Source organism: Salmo salar, chromosome 01, assembly GCF_965601325.2.
Source record: "Salmo salar chromosome 01, fSalSal1, whole genome shotgun sequence".
NCBI classification, from domain to species: domain Eukaryota; kingdom Metazoa; phylum Chordata; class Actinopteri; order Salmoniformes; family Salmonidae; genus Salmo; species Salmo salar.
The window spans coordinates 32,387,654-32,412,059 of NC_138291.1; the positions used below are offsets into that span (position 1 = coordinate 32,387,654).

The 24,406-nt window shown below is 44.2% G+C and overlaps 1 protein-coding gene across 22 annotated transcripts in view; it reads right to left on the reverse strand.

Moving 5' to 3' along the window:
- bltp1 (bridge-like lipid transfer protein family member 1) overlaps nucleotides 1–24,406 on the reverse strand; it is a 136,362-nt gene that overhangs the window by 22,421 nt on the left and 89,535 nt on the right. For 6 of the 22 annotated variants that reach the window (XM_014191706.3, XM_014191736.3, XM_014191721.3 and 3 more), the window contains 24 exons: nucleotides 24,121–24,226; nucleotides 23,929–24,026; nucleotides 23,631–23,819; nucleotides 23,328–23,496; nucleotides 23,005–23,216; nucleotides 21,253–21,336; nucleotides 20,300–20,498; nucleotides 20,084–20,143; nucleotides 19,657–19,883; nucleotides 19,079–19,267; nucleotides 15,624–15,754; nucleotides 15,399–15,522; nucleotides 15,111–15,223; nucleotides 14,881–14,971; nucleotides 14,284–14,337; nucleotides 12,653–12,924; nucleotides 12,261–12,476; nucleotides 10,771–10,951; nucleotides 3,600–3,789; nucleotides 2,932–3,093; nucleotides 2,688–2,824; nucleotides 2,305–2,503; nucleotides 1,980–2,183; nucleotides 1,584–1,760 (listed from right to left, as the gene is read on the reverse strand). In XM_014191706.3, coding sequence (XP_014047181.3) covers nucleotides 1,584–1,760; nucleotides 1,980–2,183; nucleotides 2,305–2,503; nucleotides 2,688–2,824; nucleotides 2,932–3,093; nucleotides 3,600–3,789; nucleotides 10,771–10,951; nucleotides 12,261–12,476; nucleotides 12,653–12,924; nucleotides 14,284–14,337; nucleotides 14,881–14,971; nucleotides 15,111–15,223; nucleotides 15,399–15,522; nucleotides 15,624–15,754; nucleotides 19,079–19,267; nucleotides 19,657–19,883; nucleotides 20,084–20,143; nucleotides 20,300–20,498; nucleotides 21,253–21,336; nucleotides 23,005–23,216; nucleotides 23,328–23,496; nucleotides 23,631–23,819; nucleotides 23,929–24,026; nucleotides 24,121–24,226 — 3,784 coding nt within the window. The remainder of the gene's footprint in view (nucleotides 1–1,583; nucleotides 1,761–1,979; nucleotides 2,184–2,304; nucleotides 2,504–2,687; nucleotides 2,825–2,931; nucleotides 3,094–3,599; nucleotides 3,790–10,770; nucleotides 10,952–12,260; nucleotides 12,477–12,652; nucleotides 12,925–14,283; nucleotides 14,338–14,880; nucleotides 14,972–15,110; nucleotides 15,224–15,398; nucleotides 15,523–15,623; nucleotides 15,755–19,078; nucleotides 19,268–19,656; nucleotides 19,884–20,083; nucleotides 20,144–20,299; nucleotides 20,499–21,252; nucleotides 21,337–23,004; nucleotides 23,217–23,327; nucleotides 23,497–23,630; nucleotides 23,820–23,928; nucleotides 24,027–24,120; nucleotides 24,227–24,406) is intronic. The other 16 variants (XM_082973707.1, XM_014191821.3, XM_014191817.3 and 13 more) reach the window with 12 other exon arrangements.

Genomic DNA, 24,406 nt, shown 5'->3' on the forward strand with positions numbered 1-24,406 from the left:
CGCCAAGTCTAGGTCCAAGAGGCTTCTACACAGCTTCTACCCCCAAGCCATAAGACTACTGAACATCTAATCAAATGGCTTCCCAGACTATTTGCATTGCCCCCCCCCCTTTTACACCGCTGCTACTCTCTGTTACCTTCTATGCATAGCCACTTTAATAATTCTACCTACATGTACATATTACCTCAACTAACCAGTTCCCTTGCACATTGACTCTATACCGGTACCCCCCATATATAGTCTTGCTATTGTTATTCTACTGCTGCTCTTTAATTACTTGCTACTTTTATTTCTTATTCTTATCCGTATTTTTTTAAATTGCATTGTTGGTTAGTGGCTCATAAGTAAGCATTTCACTGTAAGGTTGTTCACTGTTGCATTCGGCGCATGTGACTAATAAAATTGGATTATTACTTATAAACAAAATATCTTTATCTGAGCAATTATATTAGTATAAAATAATATTAAGCATTCAATATAGCTTAGTATTTGTATTATTTATTACAGGTGTAACAGTACCGAATGTGTACCCGAATGAATACATAAAAAAAAAATATATATATACACAAAATTAAAACACTAAGCCTATAGTCTATGCCTACACTTCATTGTAGGCCGAGTAAATCTGTGCAAAAAAAACATTGTAGTCTATTCCATTAAAACAACTAGAGCCTATGCCCACGTTGTAATCAAAACTCTAATCTTAATTGGCACATTTCAAACTATCCTTTTGTGAGGCTCACCCGGGAACTTGTTCTGTACCAAGGTGAATGGTGGGGTTGATAAACCAGAATTGGAGGATCCCCATCATCGTTTAAATCTCCAGTTTGGGAACATTTTGGCTTCCCAGTAGAAGAAAAAATGTATTGAATTTATTAGAACATTCATTAATTTGACCAAGATGATAATAAGACATGAACAAAATGCTTAAGTGATTTGTATTTTCCTTCAACTTTCTGAAAAGGCAACAGCGTGGGAATGCCCCTTTCTGTGTGTGTGTTTGTCTGCCACTATGTAGCTGTTAGCGATGATGCCAATGACAACCGTCTTTTGGTAGACGGAAAGGCTTTCCCAAAAACCTTCTCAATTAAAGTGGAACTGACAGCATTTTAGCAACATGAAATCATTTTTTTTTAAACAAGCTAGCACATTTTCACACATTCATAGAATGTTTGGGAATGACGTAGAGTAAGGCATTTGTGAAAATCCTTGAGCAATATAGAGTGGGAAAGCGGCCGTGAGTTTGGACAATTAATAGACAGAGCAGTTTTATATATTTTGGGTTAGTTTCATGACTTTTGCCAAAACAAAAATGTACTACAGTAAGTATTGGCATTTCATTTTCCCGCAGTACCAAAACCGAACCGTGGACCCATACCGCAATACAGACCGAACCGTGAGTTTGAAGAAACAATTACACCCTTACTATTTATTTAATACAGTAATTTTTTGCTCATCTCTTTTAAGGGTGGCAATAATTTGGGACGTGACTATACATAACATTCCCATTTGGAAGACCAAAGACTGCTTTCAGATTAGACGGTGTCCAACCATTAAACCTGTTCCAAGAGCGGATGGGGCACCTGAGATATTGATAAGGGTGGTGTCCATCTTGCCTCCCTTGCCAGGTACAAAGCTCTCAATGAAGGTAGGTCCTCCGGTGCGTCTCATTCTGGACAGGCTGACCTTGACGAACTCCAGGTTGATGCTGAGGGAATCCTTCCTCCCAGTCACAGAGGATGGCTCCTCATCCACTGTACCTTAGAGGAAAGAACAGATATGAGACAAGACTTCATAGCGCTGTTTTAATGCTACACACTGACTGATGGAAGTCTGAACAACCCTGTATCACTACGAGGCATGCTGTACAGCGCGGTTGGTAGACTACACTGCAATTATAATGAACAGGAATAAAAATAGGCTTTAGAATATATGAATACATTTTCAGGATGATAAACTTTCACCACAATTTTCCATACCTAGAGGTCCTGGGCCTGGGGGCAGCCCTGTGACGGCAGACTTCTGTTTCCCTGCACCATAGGGGTGGAACACGTAGAGGGAGAAGTCTGACATGCAGGCGGTGAAGCTGAGCCCTGAGGAGTTGCTGGGGGGGGCGGTGAGGTCTGACTGGCTGCTGCTGTGACGGGTCCGGCCCAGAGGGCTACCCAGAGATGGAGAGGGACCTGGAGGTTAGATCAAAGGGGTGTTATTATGGACTAGATAGACTTAGCAAATGAAATGCAGCCACTCACACACACATCTATAGGTTGCTTTACAGGTGCATTGGTGTGTTGCTATCCATACCTCCTTTGATAGGGGGCGGTTTGAGGATGTGTTGGCTCGGGGGGGTGGAGGAGGGTGGGTGTGGGCTGTCGGTAGGTTGGGTGGTGGATGGGATCTCCATTTCACCGCGATTAGAGGAGAATACCAGGTCTAGAGATGGCAATTTCAGCATACACTCTACTCTGGACATGGGCAAGCAGCTGAAGCGGATCTGAGAGGGCTGGAGACATGGAGTCAGATTAGAATAGAATTAGAAAACTTTATTCATTTGAGTGTGGTGTCTCAGGGTCTGGACATTGTGACAGCAAAACATACTCATTTAAAACACTCATATTGTACAATGGCGAACAGAGTGACATGAGCTTTGCGAGCCATAGTAAGGCGTGCAATTTGAGGTAGGTTACCTGTACTCTGACGTAGACCACCACGTCCACAGGAAAGGAGGAGTAGGCAGAGGTGGAGGAAACCAGGGAGGTGGTGGACTCCTCCAGGGGATCCACTGGCTCAAACTGGCCTATGTCCTCCTCCTGGGAGTTCACAGCTGAGACACACACAGACAAAAAGGGGTCAGCTTTGAGCAACGGTCTAGTACCATCTCTCCCCCACGGCAAACAGGCGATGGATTTGCAATTAAATGACCCTACATACCAGTATAGTTCCTTTCCACAGTGGTGATTGGAATGGTCTCCAAGGCTTTCTCCAGGAAGTCCAGAAGACAAGGGCTGATGACCATCTCCTCTGGGAGGGTCTGAAGGGCCACCCAGGCGTACAGCTTGGCTGTCTTCACCCCACCACTACCCTTGCCTTTCGCTGCAGAGGACACATGATCTGAGTTTGACAGGGTCACACAAAGCTTCACTACTTACACCAACATTGGTAATTACAATAGGCCTAGAACATTGGGATGCTGTGTTTAGTGTGACCCATTACCTAACTAGTGATGGACTGAAACACATAGTGGGAGAAACTTATCAAATGTTCTTTCATTTACAGAACTTTCTGGTTCCACCTTTTATGTTTTCTTTCATCTGGAGAATAACAGTTTTTAATAAAACAGCCCCTTTATCTATCCACCCACTACGTGTCTGAAACAAAATGATTAAATTAACTGGATCTTAAAACTTTCCAACACAGAAATCCCAATCGTCTTCAACATTCACAGATCAAAGCCTTGGACACGACTACACAAGCATGCATTACATTGATTGGGTGGGTTGATTGAGGATGGCTATGGCCACGATGGAGATGTGGCGCTTTACTGTAGGTCAACACAGAAGGTGAAAGGGCATGTAAGTAATAATGAGAGCTCTCAGTACCTGATGGTAGAGGTGGGGGTGGGGGAGGAAGGAGCGTGTTAGTCTTGCTTTGGGCAGCATTGGGAGGGTTGTGAGGGCCGCTATCTTTCATACCATACAGCTTGGACTCTTTGGAGACGGTGCGGGGGAGGGAGGATCCTCGCGAGGCATTGGGTGACTCAGTCTTCATGGTCTTGGAGTTGTAGTGCAACTGGGGTTGGAGGAAATAGAAAAATGGTTACTAAGGATGTGCAACATTCCTTTTCAAGACGATTTGATACGCATCTACATACATGGGCTCCGATACAGGAATGATAGGTTTAAGTTTGAAACGGCACGATGCGGTCTGATTAGAAGAACGAATCGGTGCGATTCGGTTCAATGCGATTCGATGCACTAACATTAGTTGCATAAACATTCATTTTCCATTCTAAATTAAATCTGCTGCTGATGGAGCTCATGAGCTGAAACTGTCTGAGCGGATTTGTCTTGTGTGTGTGCCTTTCACACACACAACAGTGTCTAGGGTTTTTCAAGAATAGTGCCACAAACAAAAAAAACATCCAGTCAGCGGCAGTCCTGTGGGCGCAATACAACAGTGGTGTGCAGAACAGCATCTTGGAACGCACAACTTGTAGATCCATGTCACGGATTGGCTATTGCAGCAGACGACCACACTGGGTTCTACTCCTATGAGCTAAAAACAAGAAGATGCGGGCGGCTCCAGTGGGCACGCAATCACCAACACTGGACAATTGAGGAGTGGAAAAACATTGCCTGGTCCAATGAATCCCGGTTCCTGTAGCATGATGCTGATGGCAGCATTAGTCCATGGCCCTACCTACCTAGTGTCAACGGTACAGGTTGGTGGTGGTGTTTTAATAGTGGGGGAATGTTTTCCTGGAGTAGTTGTGGCTATTCAACATGATAAATGTCCAAAGTGGGCTATTCAGCAGCCTGATGGTCTGGGGGTTGGTAGAAGCCATTAGCCAGACTGTTAGTTTTAGACATGATGTTCCTGTACTACCCACGTCTGAGTGATGGAAATGGGGCAAACAGGCTGTGGCCCAGGTCCCTGATGATCTTCTTGGCCTTCCTGTGACACCTGGTGTTGTATGCAATGTTCCCTAAACATTTTTTTGGACTGAGCAAATTTGAACGTTTGGGAAATTCTGTGCAACTTCCGCCATGTGTTTACTGTGAACACTGAGGCTGTACCCACTTTAAGTTAGTTTTAAAAATGGTCAAGTAGGTTACTGTGTCTATTTGATCATAATGTAGACCTGGCCTACCATCAAAAACAATGGAGAAAATGCATCCTATAACATTTTAACATGGAAATAGCTGTTCTATCGTTCAGCCTACAGTTGCAGCCAATGTGTGGTGTTCAAGCTAGGCCTACATTCCATGAGACTTTTGAAAAAAACATACAGGGCTTGACATTAACCTGTTTATCTACTTGTCCTTCAGACAAGGAGGTGACTGAAAATGTTGTTGTGTTGTTTGACGCATCATTATTCCCATACCATTATTACACAGAATCAGACAAATTATTCTACCCTGTGGCAATTGGCTACTTAGCTTATTCAAGCCCGTCTCCAAATACAACACTGCCAATTTAAGACAAAAAGCAAATCACTCCCCCATTGTTGACTACAAATAATCTATAACTGGGATAATAACTCACTAACTAGAAAAGGATGTGCACACAAATGTACACACGTCGCTACATGTAGCTCTCGCTTTGATCTCAAAACAAGGGCATCTATTCAGGACCGCTCATGCTGTAAAACAGTCCATTCATTTTTTTATTTTTTTTATTTCACCTTTATTTAACCAGGTAGGCCAGTTGAGAACAAGTTCACATTTACAACTGCGACCTGGCCAAGATAAAGCAAAACAGTGCTACAAAAACAACAACACAGAGTTACACATGAACAAACGTACAGTCAATAACACAATAGAAAAGAAAAATCGAAAAATCTATGTAGTGTGTGTAAATGTAGAAGAGTAGGGAGGTAGGCAATAAATAGGCCCTAGAGGTGAAAATAATTACAATTTAGCATTAATACTGGAGTGATAGATGTGCAGATGATGATGTGCAAGTAGAGATACTGGGGTGCAAAAAAGCAAGAGGGTAAGTAATAATATGGGGATGAGGTAGTCGGGTGTGCTATTTACGATGTACAGGTACAGTGATCGGTAAGCTGCTCAGACAGCTGATGCTTAAAGTTAGAGAGGGAGATATAAGACTCCAGCTTCAGAGATTGCAGGGGGTGCTGAGATGTTGGCCAGGGTAGGGGTAGCCAGGTGGAAAGCATGGCCAGCCGTGGAATAAATACTTATTGAAATTAGCGATTATCGTAGATTTACCTACCCTCAGTGCAGTGGGCAGCTGGGAGAGGTGCTCTTATTCTCCATGGACTTTACAGTTTCCCAAAACTTTTAAGAATTAGTGCTACAGAAAGCAAATTTCTGTTTGAAAAAGCTAGCCTTAGCTTTCCTAACTGACTGAGTATATTTGTTCCTGACTTCCCCGAAAAGTTGCATATCGTGGGGGATATTCGATGCTAATGCAGAACGCCACAGGATGTTTTTGTGCTGGTCAAGGGCAGTCAACTCTGGGGTGAACCAAGGGCTATATCTGTTTCTGGTTCTACATTTTTTGAATGGGGCATGCTTATTTAAGATGGAGAGGAAAGCACTTTTGAAGAACAACCAGGCATCCTCTACTGACAGGATGAGGTCAATATCCTTCCAGGATACCCGGGCCAGGTCGATTAGAAAGGCCTGCTCGCTGAAGTGTTTTAGGGAGTGTTTGATAGTGATGAGGGGTGGTCGTTTGACCGCGGACCCATAACGGATGCAGGCAATGATCACTGAGATCCTGGTTGAAGACAGTAGAGGTGTATTTAGAGAGCAGGTTGGTCAGGATGAGATCTAAGAGGGTGCCCATGGTTACGGATTTCGGGTTGTACCTGGTAGGTTCCTTGATGATTTGTGTGAGATTGAGGGCATCTAGCTTAGATTGTAGGACGGCCGGGGTGTTAAGCATGTCCCAGTTTAGGTCAGTACGAACTCTGAAGATAGATGGGGGGGGGGCGATCAATTCACATATGGTGTCCAGGGCACAACTGGGGGCCGGGGGGGGGGGGTCTATAACAAGCGGCAACAGTGAGAGACTTGTTTCTGGAAAGGTGGATTTTTAAAAGTAGAAGCTCGAATTGTTTGGGCACAGACCTGGATAGTATGACCGAACTCTGCAGGCTATCTTTGCAGTAGATTCCAACTCCACCCCATTTGGCAGTTCTATCTTGTTGGAAAATGTTATTTTTCAGGATTTTTGGTGGCCCTCCTAAGCCAGGATTCAGACACGTCTAGGACATCCGGGTTGGCAGAGTGTGCTAAAGCAGTGAATAAAACAAACTTAGGAGGCTTCTAATGTTAAAATGCATGAAACCAATGCTTTTACGGTTACAGAAGTCAACAAATGAGAGCGCCTGGAGAATGGGAGTGATGCTGGGAGCTGCCGGGACTGGGTTAATCTCTACATCACCAGAGGAACAAAGGAGAAAAAGGATAAGAGTACGGCTAAAGGCTAAAAGAACTGGTCGTCTAGTGCGTTCGGAACAGAGAGTAAAAGGAGCAGGTTTCTGGGTGCGGAAGAATAGATGTTGTCAAGTTCAAAGTGAATGGCACAGATCCATATATTGAAATACTCTATTTACATATAGGCCTGCTGCAGCTTTGTTGGTTATGGCGCACCGGTTTGTGTAGAGTATGGGCCTGAGTCATGCCTGTCAATGCAATAGAATCCAACCCCGATGTGTTCTGCCTACAACAAAATCTCTTGCATAGTTCATTTTGCATACTAAGTCTTGCATAGTTCGTTTAGTTTTGGTATGTTGCATTGATTGTGGCTAATATTGCATTGATTCGATCACAATTTCCACAGAAGAGGGAAACGTTCAGTGTTAACTAACAGGGAAAACTCTAGAAAGTTGAGTGAAGTTCAATGTCGTATTTCTCTGCGCGCGCTGATATTTGTTCTGTGCCTCAGTCCCGGGGGAGCTTAGAGGGAGCATTGGTTGTAGGTGTCCTGGAGGGCAGGCAGTGTGCACCCAATGGTGTGTTCGGCTGAGCATACCACCCTCTGTAGTGCCTTGTGGTCAGCGGCGGTGGAGTTGCCATATGCGTTCGATTGTGCTCCTGTAGAACACTGTGAGGGTCCTCGGGACAGGCCACATTTTCTCAGCCTCTTGAGGTTGAATAGTCGCCGTCGTGAAGGCAGTTTATACAATTTTAAAAACATCAAAATACATTCACTGATTTCACAACACACTGTGTGCCCTCAGGCTCCTACTCCACCACTACCACATATGGGTGTCCAAGCTGTGCGCCAGTAGTTCAAACAGACAGACAGCTCGGTGCATTCAACATGTCAATACCTCTCATAAATACAAGTAGCGATGAAGTCAATCTCTCCTCCACTTTGAGCCAGGAGAGATTGACATGCATATTATTAATATTAGCTCTGTGTACATCAAGGGCCAGCCGTGCTGCCCTGTTCTGAGCCACGTCCTTTTTTGTGGCACTTGACAACACGACTGAACAGTAGTCCAGGTGTGACAAAACTAGGGCCTGTAGGACCTGCCTTGTTGATAGTGCTGTTAAGAAGGCATAGCATCACTTTATTATGGACATACTTCTCCCCATCTTAGCTACTGTTGTATCAATATATTTTGACCATGACAGTTTACAATCCAAGGTTACGCCAAGCAGTTTAGTCACCTCAACTTGCTCAATTTCCACATTATTTATTACAAGATTAGGTTGAGGTTTAGGGTTCAGTGAATGATTTGTCCAAAATACAATGCTTTTAGTTTTAGAAATATTTAGGACTAACTTATTCCTTGCCATCCACTCTGAAACGAACTGCAATTCTTTGTTAAGTGTTGCAGTCATTTCAGTCGCTGTTGTAGCTGACATGTATAGTGTTAAGTCATGCGCATACATACATGTCTGTGTGGTTTGACCATTTCAGCTCCTCGAAGATGTGTATGCCGAGGAATTTTTGACCGTCTCCACGTCAGCCCCGATTATGAAGATGGGGGTGTGCCCAGTTTGACAGTGCACAGTTTACTAGGCTACTGACATTGCCTGGGGTTGTTTGCCATGCAAAATGACTTGCAGATAAAGTATAACTGTCAATGCAGTTACATGCTTAGTTCGATGCTAAAGGAGAGGATGCATCAGTTGTCACAAAAGATGAGGTACAGTATTTTCGGAAGGTAGAAAAAAAAGTGAACCGGTTCAGAATGTTTAATTGATTTTCTGACCAATGCATGCTATATTTGGATTAGTTTGGGGTCCAGCGGAACGATGATCTTGTATTTTAAACATTTGAATCAGGGACCGATGCGTATGGGGAAACATTATATCCCTAAATGGTTACGTATCAGAATAGTTTAACTCTTAAAATTATCAATGGCAATATATACTGCTCAAAAAAATAAAGGGAACACTTAAACAACACATCCTAGATCTGAATGAAAGAAAAATTGTTATTAAATACTTTTTTCTTTACATAGTTGAATGTGCTGACAACAAAATCACACAAAAATAATCAATGGAAATCCAATTTATCAACCCATGGAGGTCTGGATTTGGAGTCACACTCAAAATTAAAGTGGAAAACCACACTACAGGCTGATCCAACTTTGATGTAATGGCCTTAAAACAAGTCAAAATAAGGCTCAGTAGTGTGTGTGGCCTCCATGTGCCTGTATGACCTCCCTACAATGCCTGGGCATGCTCCTGATGAGGTGGCGGATGGTCTCCTGAGGGATCTCCTCCCAGACCTGGACTAAAGCATCCGCCAACTCCTAGACAGTCTGTGGTGCAACGTGGCGTTGGTGGATGGAGCGAGACATGATGTCCCAGATGTGCTCAATTGGATTCAGATCTGGGGAACGGGCGGGCCAGTCCATAGCATCAATGCCTTCCACTTGCAGGAACTGCTGACACACTCCAGCCACATGAGGTCTAGCATTAGGAGGAACCCAGGGCCAACCGCACCAATATATGGTCTCACAAGGGGTCTGAGGATCTCATCTCGGTACCTAATGGCAGTCAGGCTACCTCTGGCGAGCACATGGAGGGCTGTGCGGCCCCCCAAAGAAATGCCACCCCACACCATGACTGACCCACCACCAAACCGGTCATGCTGGAGGATGTTGCAGGCAGCAGAACGTTCTCCACGGCCTCTCCAGACTCTGTCACGTCTGTCACGTGCTCAGTGTGAACCTGCTTTCATCTGTGAAGAGCACAGGGCGCCAGTGGCGAATTTGCCAATCTTGGTGTTCTCTGGCAAATGCCAAACGTCCTGCACAGTGTTGGGCTGTAAGCACAACCCCCACCTGTGGACGTCGGGCCCTCATACCACCCTCATGGAGTGTGTTTCTGACCGTTTGAGCAGACACATGCACATTTGTGGCCTGCTGAAGGTCAATTTGCAGGGCTCTGGCAGTGCTCCTCCTTGCACAAAGGCGGAGGTAGCGGTCCTGCTGCTGGGTTGTTGCCCTCCTACGGCCTCCTCCACGTCTCCTGATGTACTGGCCTGTCTCCTGGTAGCGCCTCCATGCTCTGGACACTACGCTGACAGACACAGCAAACCTTCTTGCCACAGCTCGCATTGATGTGCCATCCTGGATGAGCTGCACTACCTGAGCCACTTGTGTGGGTTGTAGACTCCGTCTCATGCTACCACTAGAGTGAAAGCACCGCCAGCATTCAAAAGTGACCAAAACATCAGCCAAGTAATGCAAGGGGAAGAAATGGCACAGCAGCCATTTTGGGAGGGGATGTGGATGACCACACACCATAGCAGTCATCTTGGTCTGTGGTCCCCACCTGCAGAACCACTCCTTTATTGGGGGTGTCTTGCTAATTGCCTATAATTTCCACCTGTTGTCAATCAGTGTTGCTTCCTAAGTGGACAGTTTGATTTCACAGAAGTGTGATTGACTTGGAGTTACATTGTGTTGTTTAAGTGTTCCCTTTATTTTTTTGAGCAGTGTAGTTCCTACCATTTAATGCATCATATTGATGGGTCATCGTTTAAACACATTATTTATACCATGCTATAGATAGGATAACATAACAGTAATAGAGTGAAAGCAAATTAACTGACCTTGACATCCACTCCCGGAATGTAAAAGACAGTGGTCTCCAGGTCACTGGATTTGGTCTGCAGAGAGGAAGGCACCTTCTTCCCAGCCAGGAGGTGGGTGGTTGAGGTGTAAGTGGGCTGGAGCTTCTTCTTCTTGGGTGGAGACTCCTGGTCGAGACTCCTGGAGCTGCGGTCACAACTCCTACAGTACAGGAGGTTAAATAGCTTTCTAGAAACTTTGGTAACACTTAATCCTTAAGAGTCTTACCCGGGAGTGGGGGGGGGGGGGGGGGGGTACTAAGCTAAAATATGGGATGGTTTTAAGATGGTCATACCAAGGATCATTTAGCTATTTGATTTTGAATTGTATGACCCCGTTATGGATTAAAAAAATATTATTTGATGAAACATTGAATTTGACCTTGAATAACAGATTCATGAATGGAAAAACAGTAAAAAAAATAAATCAATGGGAAGTTTGTTTTAAAGTGGCTGTCCGATACCTGAGAGATATCACAACAATCATTCAATAATTTTTTTTAAACTACACACAAAAAAAGAAGTCTCTAAACTACTTTCATATACACTGAGTGTACAAAACATTATGAGTACCTGCACTTTCCATGTCATAGACTGACCAGGTCAACCCAATTGAAAGCAATGATCCCTAATTGATGTCACTAGCTAAATCCACTTCAATCGGTGTAGGAGACAGGTTAAATAAAGATTTTGAAGCCTTGAGACAATAGAGACATGGATTGTGTATGTGTGCCATTCATAGGGTGAATGGGCAAGACAAAATATTTAAGTGCTTTTGAACAGGGTATGGTAGTAGGTACCAGGTGTACCGGTTTGTGTGCAACACTGCTGAGTTTTTCACACTTAACAGTTTCCCGTGTGTATCAAGAATGGTCCACCACCCAAAGGACATCCAGCCAACATGACACAACTGTGGGAAGCATTGGAGTCAACATCAGCCAGCATCCCTGTAGAACACTTTCGACACTTTGTAGAGTCCATGCCCTGATGAATTGAGGCTGTTCTGAGGGCAAAAGGTGTGTGTGTGTGTGTGTGGGTGGGGGGGGGGGTACCTTCAGACAAGCTTTTGAGGCTTGTGGGCATCATAGAGGATAACAGAGAATATCATCCTGTTTGTGAGTTTCATCTTTCCATAGATTGGTCATATTAGTTTTTTAGGCCAAACCGTTCAGACGCTACAGACGTTTTCGTGAGAAGACTGATTTTCAGGATGTCTCATGGTCTGACAAACCATGAGACACCTTCCACCGCAGGTGTGGTGGATTGAGACGCAGCCCATGCATATCTCTAGCTTAAATAGAATGATTTTGATGGAGATTTATTATGCTAATTAGATTTCTGTGGCGAGCGTGGACATCGACTCGAGGGGGTTAACTTAAAGCCTGCAGATATAATACTTTATGATTTGGCTAGGTTATAATAAGGCATAAGTTATTAAATAGTTAGAAGATCCCTAGGGTTCAGTGCCGTACCTTCTGAAGGAGACATCCTCGTGCTCGGGCTGCTGGGTGGTGGGGTGCAGGACACACTTGCCACTGTCAATCTCCACACGCACGTCCAGCTCAAAGTCGATGTTCCTTTCAGTGACTGAGCTCATGAGGCTGCGGTTGGTGGGTGTGCTGGGCCAGCGCTCACTGAACATCTGGCTGACAGCAGCGAAGCCTGATGGTTTTCTGTGTGGCGGTTGGCTGCGACAGCAGAACAAACGGTGGTCGTGTTTAGTAGGCAGGAAAATGTTTTTTTTTTTAAATGAAATTGCATGCTTTTTTGTCTAGTAGTAGGTTTAATATGGGTCTGGGAAAACGGCCAAACAAATATAAACAAGGACGAGAGAGAGGTGGAAAAGGGAGGGGGGATAACTCACACAGTCCTCCTGAAGTAGCTGGACGACCTCTCGCGGTCAAACTCTTCCTCTTTGTCGGAGTCCTCTGAGGAAGAGGAGGAGAGCTCGTCGCGCCGCATGTCGTCGTGCTGGAAGGGAATGCCAGGTGAGAAGACGGCGGGGGTTGCAGGGGCACTGAACACTGAGTGGGGTCCTTCGCTAACAGATGGGAAATGATGAAGGTGATGAAGATGAGGATGGAGTGGCTCGTCAATGGTGATGGATAACAGGTCCATTTCTGTCTCCTCCGGAAACTTCAGCAGAGAACATATGGGAGGGGTTGAGAGGGGGACAGTTAGACTCTTTTAATTAGAAAAGGTCAACATTTTGAAAGTGCTCTAAACTTTCTAGCAGATAGCATCCTGTTCAAAGTATCTGTATGTTTGTGTATTAATACATTTGTCACGATTTGTTATAATTGCCAATACACAATGTGCGTTACAGTCATAATCTACTCTAGTTTGGCATCTTCAAAAACATTTTTTAAACATGGCCAATATGGCTATTGCTAGATGTAATGTACATAACGAGAGGCTACAATGTCCTGTAATACAGACTGCTATGTGCTTGAAGTTTTTTTCCCCAACAGGCAGCACAGAGATCATGCAGTGCTCTGGGAGAAGACAGAGGAAAGAGATAGAGTCAGAGATGAAGAGGATGAAGTGAAGGATGTTAGGATGAAGACACCTGGGCAGAAAGAAGCTGCAGGACAACGTCTTCTCTCAGGACAGTGGATGAAGCTGATCAACTCCCAAAACAAAAAAATTGCACCCCCTCACAAAGGACAGTATAGCCATAAACAACCACTGTCCTGAGTAGTTTGCATAACGTATACATTTTCAAAAAGTAAAGGAGGAAACCTCAATGTTTCCTCTAGTCATGGCTTTGAGGCACAATTATTCTGAGGTTGGCCAAGCTAAGGGTTTAGAGTTTTAGGCTCAGAGGCTCTATACAACCTAATCGTCTTAAATCATAGCTACTAGGGTTGGCATAGCTGCTGCAGTTAGAAAAAGAGATCTGTAATTGAAAGAAGTTGATTTGGAGCGACATGGAATTTCATAACAGGATGCGAGTGTGTGAATCAATGGCACATTGAAATATAATCTTAAACATTTAGTATCTACATGTACAGCATACTATGCAGGCATACTACCATACACATCCATAAGTCTAACCATATCTACAGAGCCGCAATATTGCCGATGACGTAGCCATGCGGTGAATAATTACAGTTTTCTTTGTAACACATAATCAGATGCAATGGCTGGTAGAAAGCCTTGTTATTAAGAGCAAATGACTCCCTACTAACCATATTGCCATTTGAGTTGTAATGTAAGTGCATAAAAAATATTAGCTTGAGTGCACTTGACTTGCTGATCTCTTGCTACTGAAGATGGTAAGGCATGTATCAATCCAACATACATGAAAATCAAGCATTGATTGATACTACTAGCCTTTTTCTCATCATCCTGTTTTGAATGTCCATGTTTTCAAACAAATCAGTCGTTGACAATTTATTAGAAGAAGAGGAAGAAGCGGAGGACGAAGAAGCGGAAGAAGGTTCTTTTTGATTTTCATTTGTTTGGGATTGCTTTTGGTTGTTTTACAAATACCTTGAAGACCTCTCCTGGACTGACTGGTTGGTTTGTAGAGTCCTGATTATTAATCTTCAGTTGAACAAAAAGAGAACAATGGAATCCATCCAAAAAATGAAAGCATGGCAACATGTTCAAGAGGGGATTTTGCGCTCAAAAGGCACACTTAAAGGAATAATCCACTCCAAAACTACTGTAATTTGTGTTTTGCGTCATCATGACAATGTGGCAAGTTACAATTTGCTTTTTGAAAGTCCATCATCTTGAAAACTTGATTGCTCACATGCAAAACATTTTGGGACTGTATCAACAGTGGACTAATGAAAAAAAAATACTAGATTGTTTTTGAGTGGATTATTCCTTTAACTCTCCTTCAAGCTACAAGCAAGCTGAAAAGCTAACACTTAGCTTCCGCTGACATATCAGAGCGTTTCCACAATGTTTAGACACACACAGCCTCAGGTCAAGAGGCCTGTCATAGTGTTAAACAAACAAACAAACAAAAAAACGACATGGAGGATGAAATGATGCCCTAACTCAATAAAATGCTGTGCAACTGCCATTTTGGAGAATCCTATTGTTATTAACTACCATTGTCGTCATTCTACACATTACCGTGTCCTGGATGTTGAAGGTAACTCTTGGTCCAGGGGAGGATGCGTCTACTCTGATGTCCGGCAAGTCATCTACGTCTCCTATTCTGGAACTGAGCAGGAAATTAGGAAAAATAATCCAACCCATTGGAATTTCAATTCAATTCCCAATCCTGACTTTACTGAATTGATACAGAATTGACCCATAGCCTGCTAGGTTTCAACTGCAGACAAGGAATTATCTTACAGTACCTTTGGCGTTCCATCCTTTTAAGTGGAGGCCTCCCTGCTGCTGTAGAGATGCTCTTGGAACGGTTATAGCTGGGTTTGTATCCCAGACCCCACTTGTCCTTTAGAGATGCAGCCTGATGGAGAAGCATACAAACAAGTAATCAGGGTTCATCAGTGCTGGCGTTCTTTCCATTTAAATTGAGATGTATGGAGTTGTAAGTTGCAGGATTTACAAATGGATTTCAAATAAAGACTCCCACAGTCCAGAAGTACTGGAAAAGGGGGGTTGTAAGTGCGTAGTGGTCTCACCCTCATGCTGGAGCGGCGTAGTTTCTTGCGGACATCTCTCCTGATGTCGTTGACGGCCACAGACTCCAGTTGCTGGTAGCGCTGGATCTCCTGGTTAATTGTGCCCTCACTCGCTCCCAATTTCCTGTGAAAGGAGAACATACAGTATACATTACATGAAATGGAGATGAGTGATCTGACTTCAAGGATTGATCCTTGGGTTTGGTGTTTGACAAGAACTCTTACTTGAGGTCATCAATGACTTTGGCCTGCTCGTTCAGCTCTCTGATGTCCACTATTCTTTTGTTTAACTTCCCTCTTCTTGGATCTAAGATCTGGTTGCCCACTGCCGCCTGCCGCCTGAGGTCTATGGTCTCCTGTGGAGTATAAAGGACAAATTACACCCTGTAATTCACATATTACACCACATAATGTTTGGGTATTTGTATAACAATCACCACAATTAAATAACCTAAATTAGATTACACCTCCAACCTTGGGTTATTCACACCACAAAACTAAGGTTTAATTAAAACCAATAATTAATTATTACACCAATGTTACACAGCCACATTTGACATTGTAATTATTTATCCAGAGCAACTTACAATTAGTGCATTCATCTTAAGATAGCTAGGTGGAAGAACCACATATCACAGGCATAGAAAGTACAATTCTCCTCAATAAAGTAGCCATCAGTAGAGTCAGGGAGGAGGGATCGGAGTGACGAGAAGGATTATTTAAGATACTGTTTGAAGAGGTAGGATTTCAGATTTTTTTCAGAAGATGTGCAGGGACTCTGCTGTCCTAGCTTCAGGGTGAAGCTGGTTCCACAATTTGGGTGCCAGGACAGAGAAAACTGGGCTGAGCGAGTGAGAGCTGCCCTCCCATAGGGTGGGCCAAGAGACCTGAGGTGGCAGAACGGAGTGCTCAGTTTGGGGTGTAGGGTTTGAGCATATTGAAGGTAGGGAGGGGCAGTTCCACTTGCTGTTCTGTAGGTAAGCGCCATGGTCTTGTAGTGGATGCGAGCTTCGACTGGAAGCCAGTGGAGTGTGCGGAGGAGTGGGGTGACATGAGAGTATTTGGGGAAGGTTGAAAACCAGGCGGGCTGCAGCGTTCTGGATGAGTTGCAGGGGTTTGATGGCACATGAGGGGAGCCCAGCCAACAGAGAGTTGCAGTAGTCCAGACAGGAGAGGAGACATGCCTGGATTAGGACCTGAGTCGCTTCCTGTGTGAGGTATGGTCGTACTCTACAGATGTTGTAGAGCATGAATCTGCAGGAGCGAAACACTGCTTTGATGTTTGCAGAGAACGACAGGGTGTTGTCCAGGGTCATGCCAAGGTTATTTGCACTCTGGGAGGGCGACACTGTGGAGTTGTTAACCGTGATGGAGAAGTCTTTGAGCGGGCAGGCCTTCCCCGGGAGGAAGAGCATCATCATCTTGTCGAGGTTGAGGTGATGGGCCGACATCCAAGTTGAGATATCTGCCAGGCACGCAGAGATGCGTGTCACCACCTGAGTGTCAGAAGGGGGGGAAGGAGAAAAGTAGTTGAGTGTCTTCAGCATAGCAATGATAGGAGAGACCATGTGAGGATATGACGGAGCCGAGTGACTTGGTGTATAGAAAGAACAGGGCCAAGAACCAAGCCCTGGGGGACACCAGTAGTGAGAGTACGTGGTGCAGACACAGATCCTCTTCATGTCACCTGGTAAGAGCGTCCTGCCAGGTAGGATGCAATCCAAGAGTATGCAGAGCCTGAGACGCCCAGCCCTGTGAGGGGGATCTGATGGTTCACGGTGTCAAAGGCAGCGCATAGATCTAGGAGGATGAAAACAGAAGAGAGAGAGTCAGCTTTGGCAGTGCGGAGAGCCTCCATGACACAGAGAAGAGCAGTCTCGGTTGAGTGACCCGTCTTGAAGCCTGACTGGTTAGGGTCAAGAAGATTGTTCTGAGAGAGAGATAACGAGAAAGCACTCAAGTGTTTTGGAAAGAAAAGAAGGGATACAGATCAATAGTTTTTGACGTCAGATGAGTCGTGTGTTGGTTTCTTGAGGAGGGGAGCGACTTGGGCCATTTTTAAGTTAGAGGGGACGCAGCCAGTGGACAGGGATGAGTTGTTGAGGGAAGTGAGAAGTTCCCAGAGATGGTCTGGAGAAGGGTGGAGGGGATGGGGTCGAGCGGGCAGATTGTCGGGCGGCCAGACCTCACTAGTCGCAGGATTTCATCTGGAGAGAGGGGAGAAAGAGATCAAGACGTAGGGTAGTTCTGTGTGAGTGAGACCAGTGGACTTAATAGGCTGAGTGATGTCGTCAACCTTTTTTTCAAAGTGGTTGACAAAGTTGTCCGCAGAGAGGAAGGGGGTGGGGGTGGAGGAGAAGGTGGAAAAAAGTTTCCCGGGGTTAGAGGCAGAAGCTTGACATTTTGAGTGGTAGAAAGCTTTAGCAGCAGATACAGAGGAAGAGAAGGTAGAGAGGTGGGAGTGACAGGACGATAGGACCTCCATTTAAACTCAGCTGTGTGCTGCCCTGTTCTGTAAACTTGTAATGAGTCACTTAGTCATGGAGCAAGAGGGGAGGGCCGAGCCAGCCAAGAGGAAAGGGGACAGTGTGAGTCATTGGATGTGGAAAGGGAGGGGAGTAGGGTCGAAGCGGCAGAATCAGGAGAAAGATTCACCACCTTAGTCACATCTTATACTCACACCAATTATCATGTTATACACACACATAAACAGCAGAAAAATATGTGAAATGAAAGTCACCATCACCATAATACTAGAGACCTTTGGGACCGATTGGTAACCCAATTCTCGGATGAGGGAGTTAACACAACATGTGTAACCAGGTGAAAAGAGAACCAGAAGAGCCTAAACCCCACAGAGTCAATTGCTAAGTGACCATATTATTTTTGCCATAGGGATGGGCATGGTTATTCGAATATCCGAATGGATGTTAGTTTTTGAATACTTGCGAGAGTATTCATAAACATAAAAATAAATCATAGGCCTATTTTAACAATGAAAAGGCTTTATTAAAATTAAATAAAAGTATATATGTGACATTGCTACACACAAGGATATACCATGACATTTGACATTTTTAATTCAATAAAAACACATACTGTAGTCTACATGGGGTTTGTTGTTATTGTCAGCAAATCAAAGTGGCACTAGTCAGTGGCTCCATGTGTAGTAGCAAGCAGCATTGGAGATCTCTAATCAACACAAAATGGAATTGAAATGACATAATTAAGTTAGCTAAATGAGAAGTAGTAGGCTACAAGGAGCAACCATTTGCAACCATTCATCTGAATTAAGGACGGGAAGTGCAGCAAAATAGTCTCAATTAGCCTCAATTGCTGCATGAAAGCAGAGCGGCACCTCTCTCCCAAGTCACGCAGGTTATGTATTTACATGCATTTCAACTATCCAGATCTCCCCCAAAAATGTTATGATATTATTCGAATTGTGAACTTGTTTCAAATGCCCATCCCTAGTTTGCCGTTAGTTTGTTCTCCAAATACACAATTGCTGCGAGCCCTCTGATATTATCACAATTCATTGAGTCACTTAGCAATTGAAATCCATTCTGCAGCTTGAAACCTGGACCATAGAGCCTTAATGTTACCCTTAGCGTGATTAACGGGCCCAGAAGGTAGGACAATAGAGAGTAGGGCAGTTCAGGATGGGCTACAGTACATACACATCCCCAGGATAGGGGTCTGGGAGCCCTGGCCATGTTCCTTCTGGACGGGGGAAGGGCATAGTCGTTTAGGTAGTCGCCTGGTACCGAGACGCTCTGGACACTGGGGCTTTTCAGGCCCAGGATGCTGTTTACCAGCCGTGTCCTGAACGTGAGCCTAGGGCTGCTGCACTCTCCCTCTGGGCTCCCCTGCAAGTAACGGGATGGATACGACCAAGGCAAGGTTCAACTGGGTGCATGGACTAAGCAGCTTGGATAGCTTTTAGTGCTGTCAGTGGTTATAATGGGTTGACATGGCTTGAACCAACATGCAGTCTTGACACTCAGTGCTTTTTTTACATTCTTGACACACAGTCAGGGATTTTACAGACGCACACAGAGCTACTATAATCTCTAACACAATCACAGTGCTTTAACAGCCTCTTAAATCGTCTTGTGGTAGTAGTGCACCAGAATCACAGGCATTAACAAACTCACAGGATACGAACACACTCAGAGTTATACAATTCACATGTTCAAAGTAATACACAAATATTCAGCATTGTTATCATGGTTAGGGAAAGACTGAAAACACTGACCATATGGATGGTCGGCGACATGGTGTCGGCCTCATCCTCATCAGACAAGTTGACCATGTTGATTGAGTTGAGGTCAGCGATGTCATCCACATCCTCCTCTCCCGTCAGCGAGGTCAGTGTGTGGCCTAGGGCGTTGAGACGCTTGCCAATGTTGGGGTCCATGTGGACGTCGATACCACACATTTTCCACAGCACGTTCAGCGCCCAGGTTCCTGCACTGCTGCTTTCTGATGGTCGCACAGGGAGGGAGAGAGAATATTATCCTACACTAAATCCATCTATCACTCACTAGAATACAAATATCTTGCTCCAGAGAAGAAAACAGCTGTGATGTGTTTTGGAAAAAAGCTTGACAACGTTCACAGTCAAACTAACCCCTTTCATAATATACACAAGGTTTGATGCCCATTATCTGTGCAGTACTTACCTGCTGACAGCTGGCCTGTGGTTCTGGAGCACACTTCATATGTGCCATCTGGAACAACACCTACAAAATCAACACATTCAAATATTACATCAATAAGAGGACCAGCTTTTCCAGGCTCAGCTCTAAATATAGACAAGCCGTCTCATTTCCTGACTTCATGCATTTTCAATCCCAGTCTGTATGTAAAAGCCAACATCTTGCGGTCCAATCACTCACAGGCATTCATGATCATGTCTCCTCGGATCTCAGGCTTCCAGTCGTCCCAGGAGGTCTCAAAGCCCTCGGCGAAGCGGATGCAGAAGTTCTTGAAGTGGCCCTTGCTGACCAGCGACTCAGAGGAGCAGGCGGTGATCAGCGTGCTCTCGATGGTCAGCACCAGGGCAGAGCCCGTGTCAAAGTCAATGCTGTGGTTGGCCTGTGAGGATCGACGTTTGAGGGTGGACGGGGGAGTAAGATGTTAAAGTTAGGTTACCGGATAAGTCCAGCACAGGGATAACATTAAGGTTAACAGTGTGTGTTAGGAATAGGTGAAGGGTTACAGTAACATTTTATTTGACGGTCTGTTTATAAACACTAAATAGTTTGTTAAGAATTAAACTCAACACACTTAAGGCCTGTTAGTTATCCATGCATCATATTATGATTAGAGGTGTTTGTAATAATTCATGAAATTATATGAATTTATACACAGGTTTGCTGCTAGAAACCTAATAATGGTTTACTAATGATTAAAAACGATTTAATAATGGTTTATAAGCATCATATTGGCCGACCTTCAAATAAAGTATATTACTTAGGAATAGGAAATGTGCCTGTGTGTAATGTTGAAAAACACATTGGCTCCATGAAAACACCCATTTAGTTGATGCATAGTTAATGCAGTTGTGACGTTGTGCGTGCCATAACACTCATGAGAACAATAAAGTACCTGTGCCAATTGACCGTAACGGTGAGACATTCAACCAGTCAAACAATTTCAAGCTTCATTAAAGTTATACCAGTTGTATCAATAAAATTGCTGGTTGTAAACTGCCATAACCTGTTATGTCAGCATTGTGTCAAGATTGCATCACCAACACTTATAACAGGTTGTTACAAGTAAAAGAGTTATAAACCATTGAATAACATCACACAAGTGTTCACAAGAGATTGAATAGATTGTAAGTTACTTTTCGCGCATATTTTTGCGGGCCTACAGATCTGCTGGCCCCAGCTTCAGAGCGGATGCCTTCGAAACCTGGTATATGTCCTTTCTATGGAGATAAGAAACACAATTATAACTGTGACTAACTTGTAAGAGAAACAACCAGGGACTGTGGATGTAGTCATCAAATTCCAACTTTGATTAATCCTTTAACTATTTTCCACTATAGTCATTCACCAATTCACAAATGAAATCTTTAGCATTTATGAAGACATTTACCTTGAATTAATTTTGTAATTTGCAGCTAATGCAAAGGCCACTGCACTGAAAAACCTTTCTCCACCATTCCCATGTTTGCTATGTTTCCAAGGTTATCAAGATAGGCCTAATTGTATCTATTTAGCTACATACTAATGCAGCTAGCTACACTTTATTAGGTACACCACCCCTTTCACAAAAATGGTTTACTCCTATATACAGTGAGTCACGTGGCCGTGGCTTGCTGAGCAGGCAGACAGGCATCGAGGCATTCAGTTACTGTTTGAATGAACGTTAGAATGGGTAAAACGAGTGACCTAAGCGACTTTGAGCGTGGTATGATCGTCGGTGCCAGGTGCGCCAGTTCCTTATCTCAGAAACGGCCGGCCTCCTGGGCTTTTCACGCACGACCGTGTCTATGGTTAGCAGAGAATGGTGAGACAAACAAAAAACATCCAGTCAGCGGCAGTCCTATGGGCGCTTGTGATGACAAGTCTAAGGAAAACGGCTATCGAAGCAATCGACCACACAGCATTCCACTCCTATCAGCTAAAAACAAGAAGAAGCGGCTCCAGTGGGCAGGCGATCACCAACACTGGACAACTGAGGAGTGGAAAAACATTGCCTGGTCCGACGAATCCCGGTTCCTGTAGCATCATGTTGATGGCAGAGAATTTGACGTAAAGCAGCATGAGTCCATGGCCCCATCCTGTCTGGTGTCAACGGTACAGGCTGGTGGCGGTGGTGTAATGGTGTGGGGAACGTTTTACTGGCACAGGTTAGGTCCCTTGATACCAATTGAGCAATCTTTCCATGACCCAAAGAATTTAGGCTGTTCTGGAGGCAAAGTGGAGTCCGACCCAGTACTAGATAGATGTACGTAATAAACTGTCCACTGAGTGTATATAACCAGCTACATTTGAATAAAGTCACTGAAGTTATTAAAATTGACCAAATTACTACTAGTATATATTCATTCTTCTATATTTTGTGTTTTTATAATTGGTTCTGATTCAAATGAACATTGTGACCAAAAATTGTTGTAAAAAAGAATAACCCATTTGAGAAAACATTGGATCAGCTCTTTTGTGAATGAGATGACCCATGATTTGATGATTACTCACACTGTGTGCCACTTTCAGACAAGCATATTTCTTACAATTTAGCTCATATCAATGTAACACACAAACAGTTTCAGGACAAGGTCTGAAACAGAAAAACACAAACAAAAAATGGGTCTAAGGGTCAAAGACTAAATGTAGCACCGTCAGGGTTGGTGTAGTAAAATACACAGTAATGTAATAACTATTATTTGTAATATGTAACTATTCTTAGTAACATTGTGTGTCCAAGACGTGTGCCCTCTTTCTCTACAAGCCCCAACTTGCAACATGCATTAATATACAGTACTAAAAAATGATATACCATTTTAACATGCCACATTGCAAAGGCTTTCTCCCGAAAACATTAGGGTGCAAAATAAAGGACCACATTTTTAAGATCATCATTCTCCTCCTACCAGTGAGTTGTTAGTGATGGGCAAACAGATTCCAAGGTCGTTGACGGTGAGCTGTAAGAACAGGGTGCTGAAGGCCTGGGCTGAGGTCTGCTGGATGCCCGGCAGCTTGTCCACCACCTCCTTGGTGGCCATGTGGATGTCTTTGTTCAATGCCAGACGCTGCTCGTTCCAGTTGTCGTAGGCCGCCTTGTAGTTCAGCCAGAAGAGTACAGCTGCAACGAGAAGGGAAACAGTGATGAAGTTTTCTATAACGATTTTGTTGGGGAGGTTATGCAATTTAGAGAATTAGATTCCGAGAATCTGAAAACTAATTAAGGCCTGACCTCTGTCAAAGGCCACAGGCTGAGCAAAGACGATTGGCCGGTTGAGAGTGATGAGTACTGCCTCTTTGTCTGAGGAGCCACTGATCTCCTCCTGAAGGGCGTTCCGTAAGCCAATACGAGTGCGGAAGTAGGCCACCTGGTGGAAGTCTGAACCCGCCTCCTCGTACACCTGTGGAATAAATAAATAGTTAAATCTCACAAAACAGGGGCAGACACAGTATTTTATTGATCCTCAAAAGGAGGAATCTGATTGCAGCAGCTAATTGAAACAAACACAACCTATATTAATTCACTGTAGCCTACCTGATGCTTGACTATTTGGCCCAGGGCGAGGTTCAGGTCCACTTGGCACTTCCCAAACAGTTTTAGGTAACTGCTGCTGCCGCCGGGCTGGGCTTTACATTGGATCCTGTTGGAGAGCTCCAGCTCTATCAGCCCTGTCTCGAAGCGCACTGCTCTCATGGATGGAGTGGTGGCTGTCATCTGGATCCCCTGCAAACCACAAGAATTCAGGAAAAAGTCATCAGTTTCATTCCCATACTCAAGCAATAAGTAACAAGAATGTAAACTGCAGCACATTTCTTGTTTTAAATACTGGTACCTTAAACATCAGACTGAGTGAGTAGAGCAAAATCTTGGGCTTGTCAGCGTCTGTTGAGATGTCGTGCTCATTCCACAGAGGGATGGGCTGCTCTCCTCCTGCATAGACAAACATTTAACCCAAAGTGTCTAAGCAAAATACTGAAACACAACAACAACTTTCAATGTCCTTGTGTTATACAGCGGGACAGACCTGATACTTTCTGGATGACCTCATTGACTTCCTTCATGAAAACCTTCTGCAGGAACACCAGGTGGTTCAGGAGGTCCGTGGTGAGGTTGTGCTCAAAAGAACCAATCTACGTGAAGGGGGATTGAAATCAATGAAAATAACAGAAAGGCCCACAGACTGAATATGCTGCCAATTACAACTTTATTGACAATGTTTCGATTCACAAGTATCTTCGTCAGATCGAACAGACTGAGTACTCACATCCACAAATATATACACATTTCACCCCGCATGAGCATTACGCGCG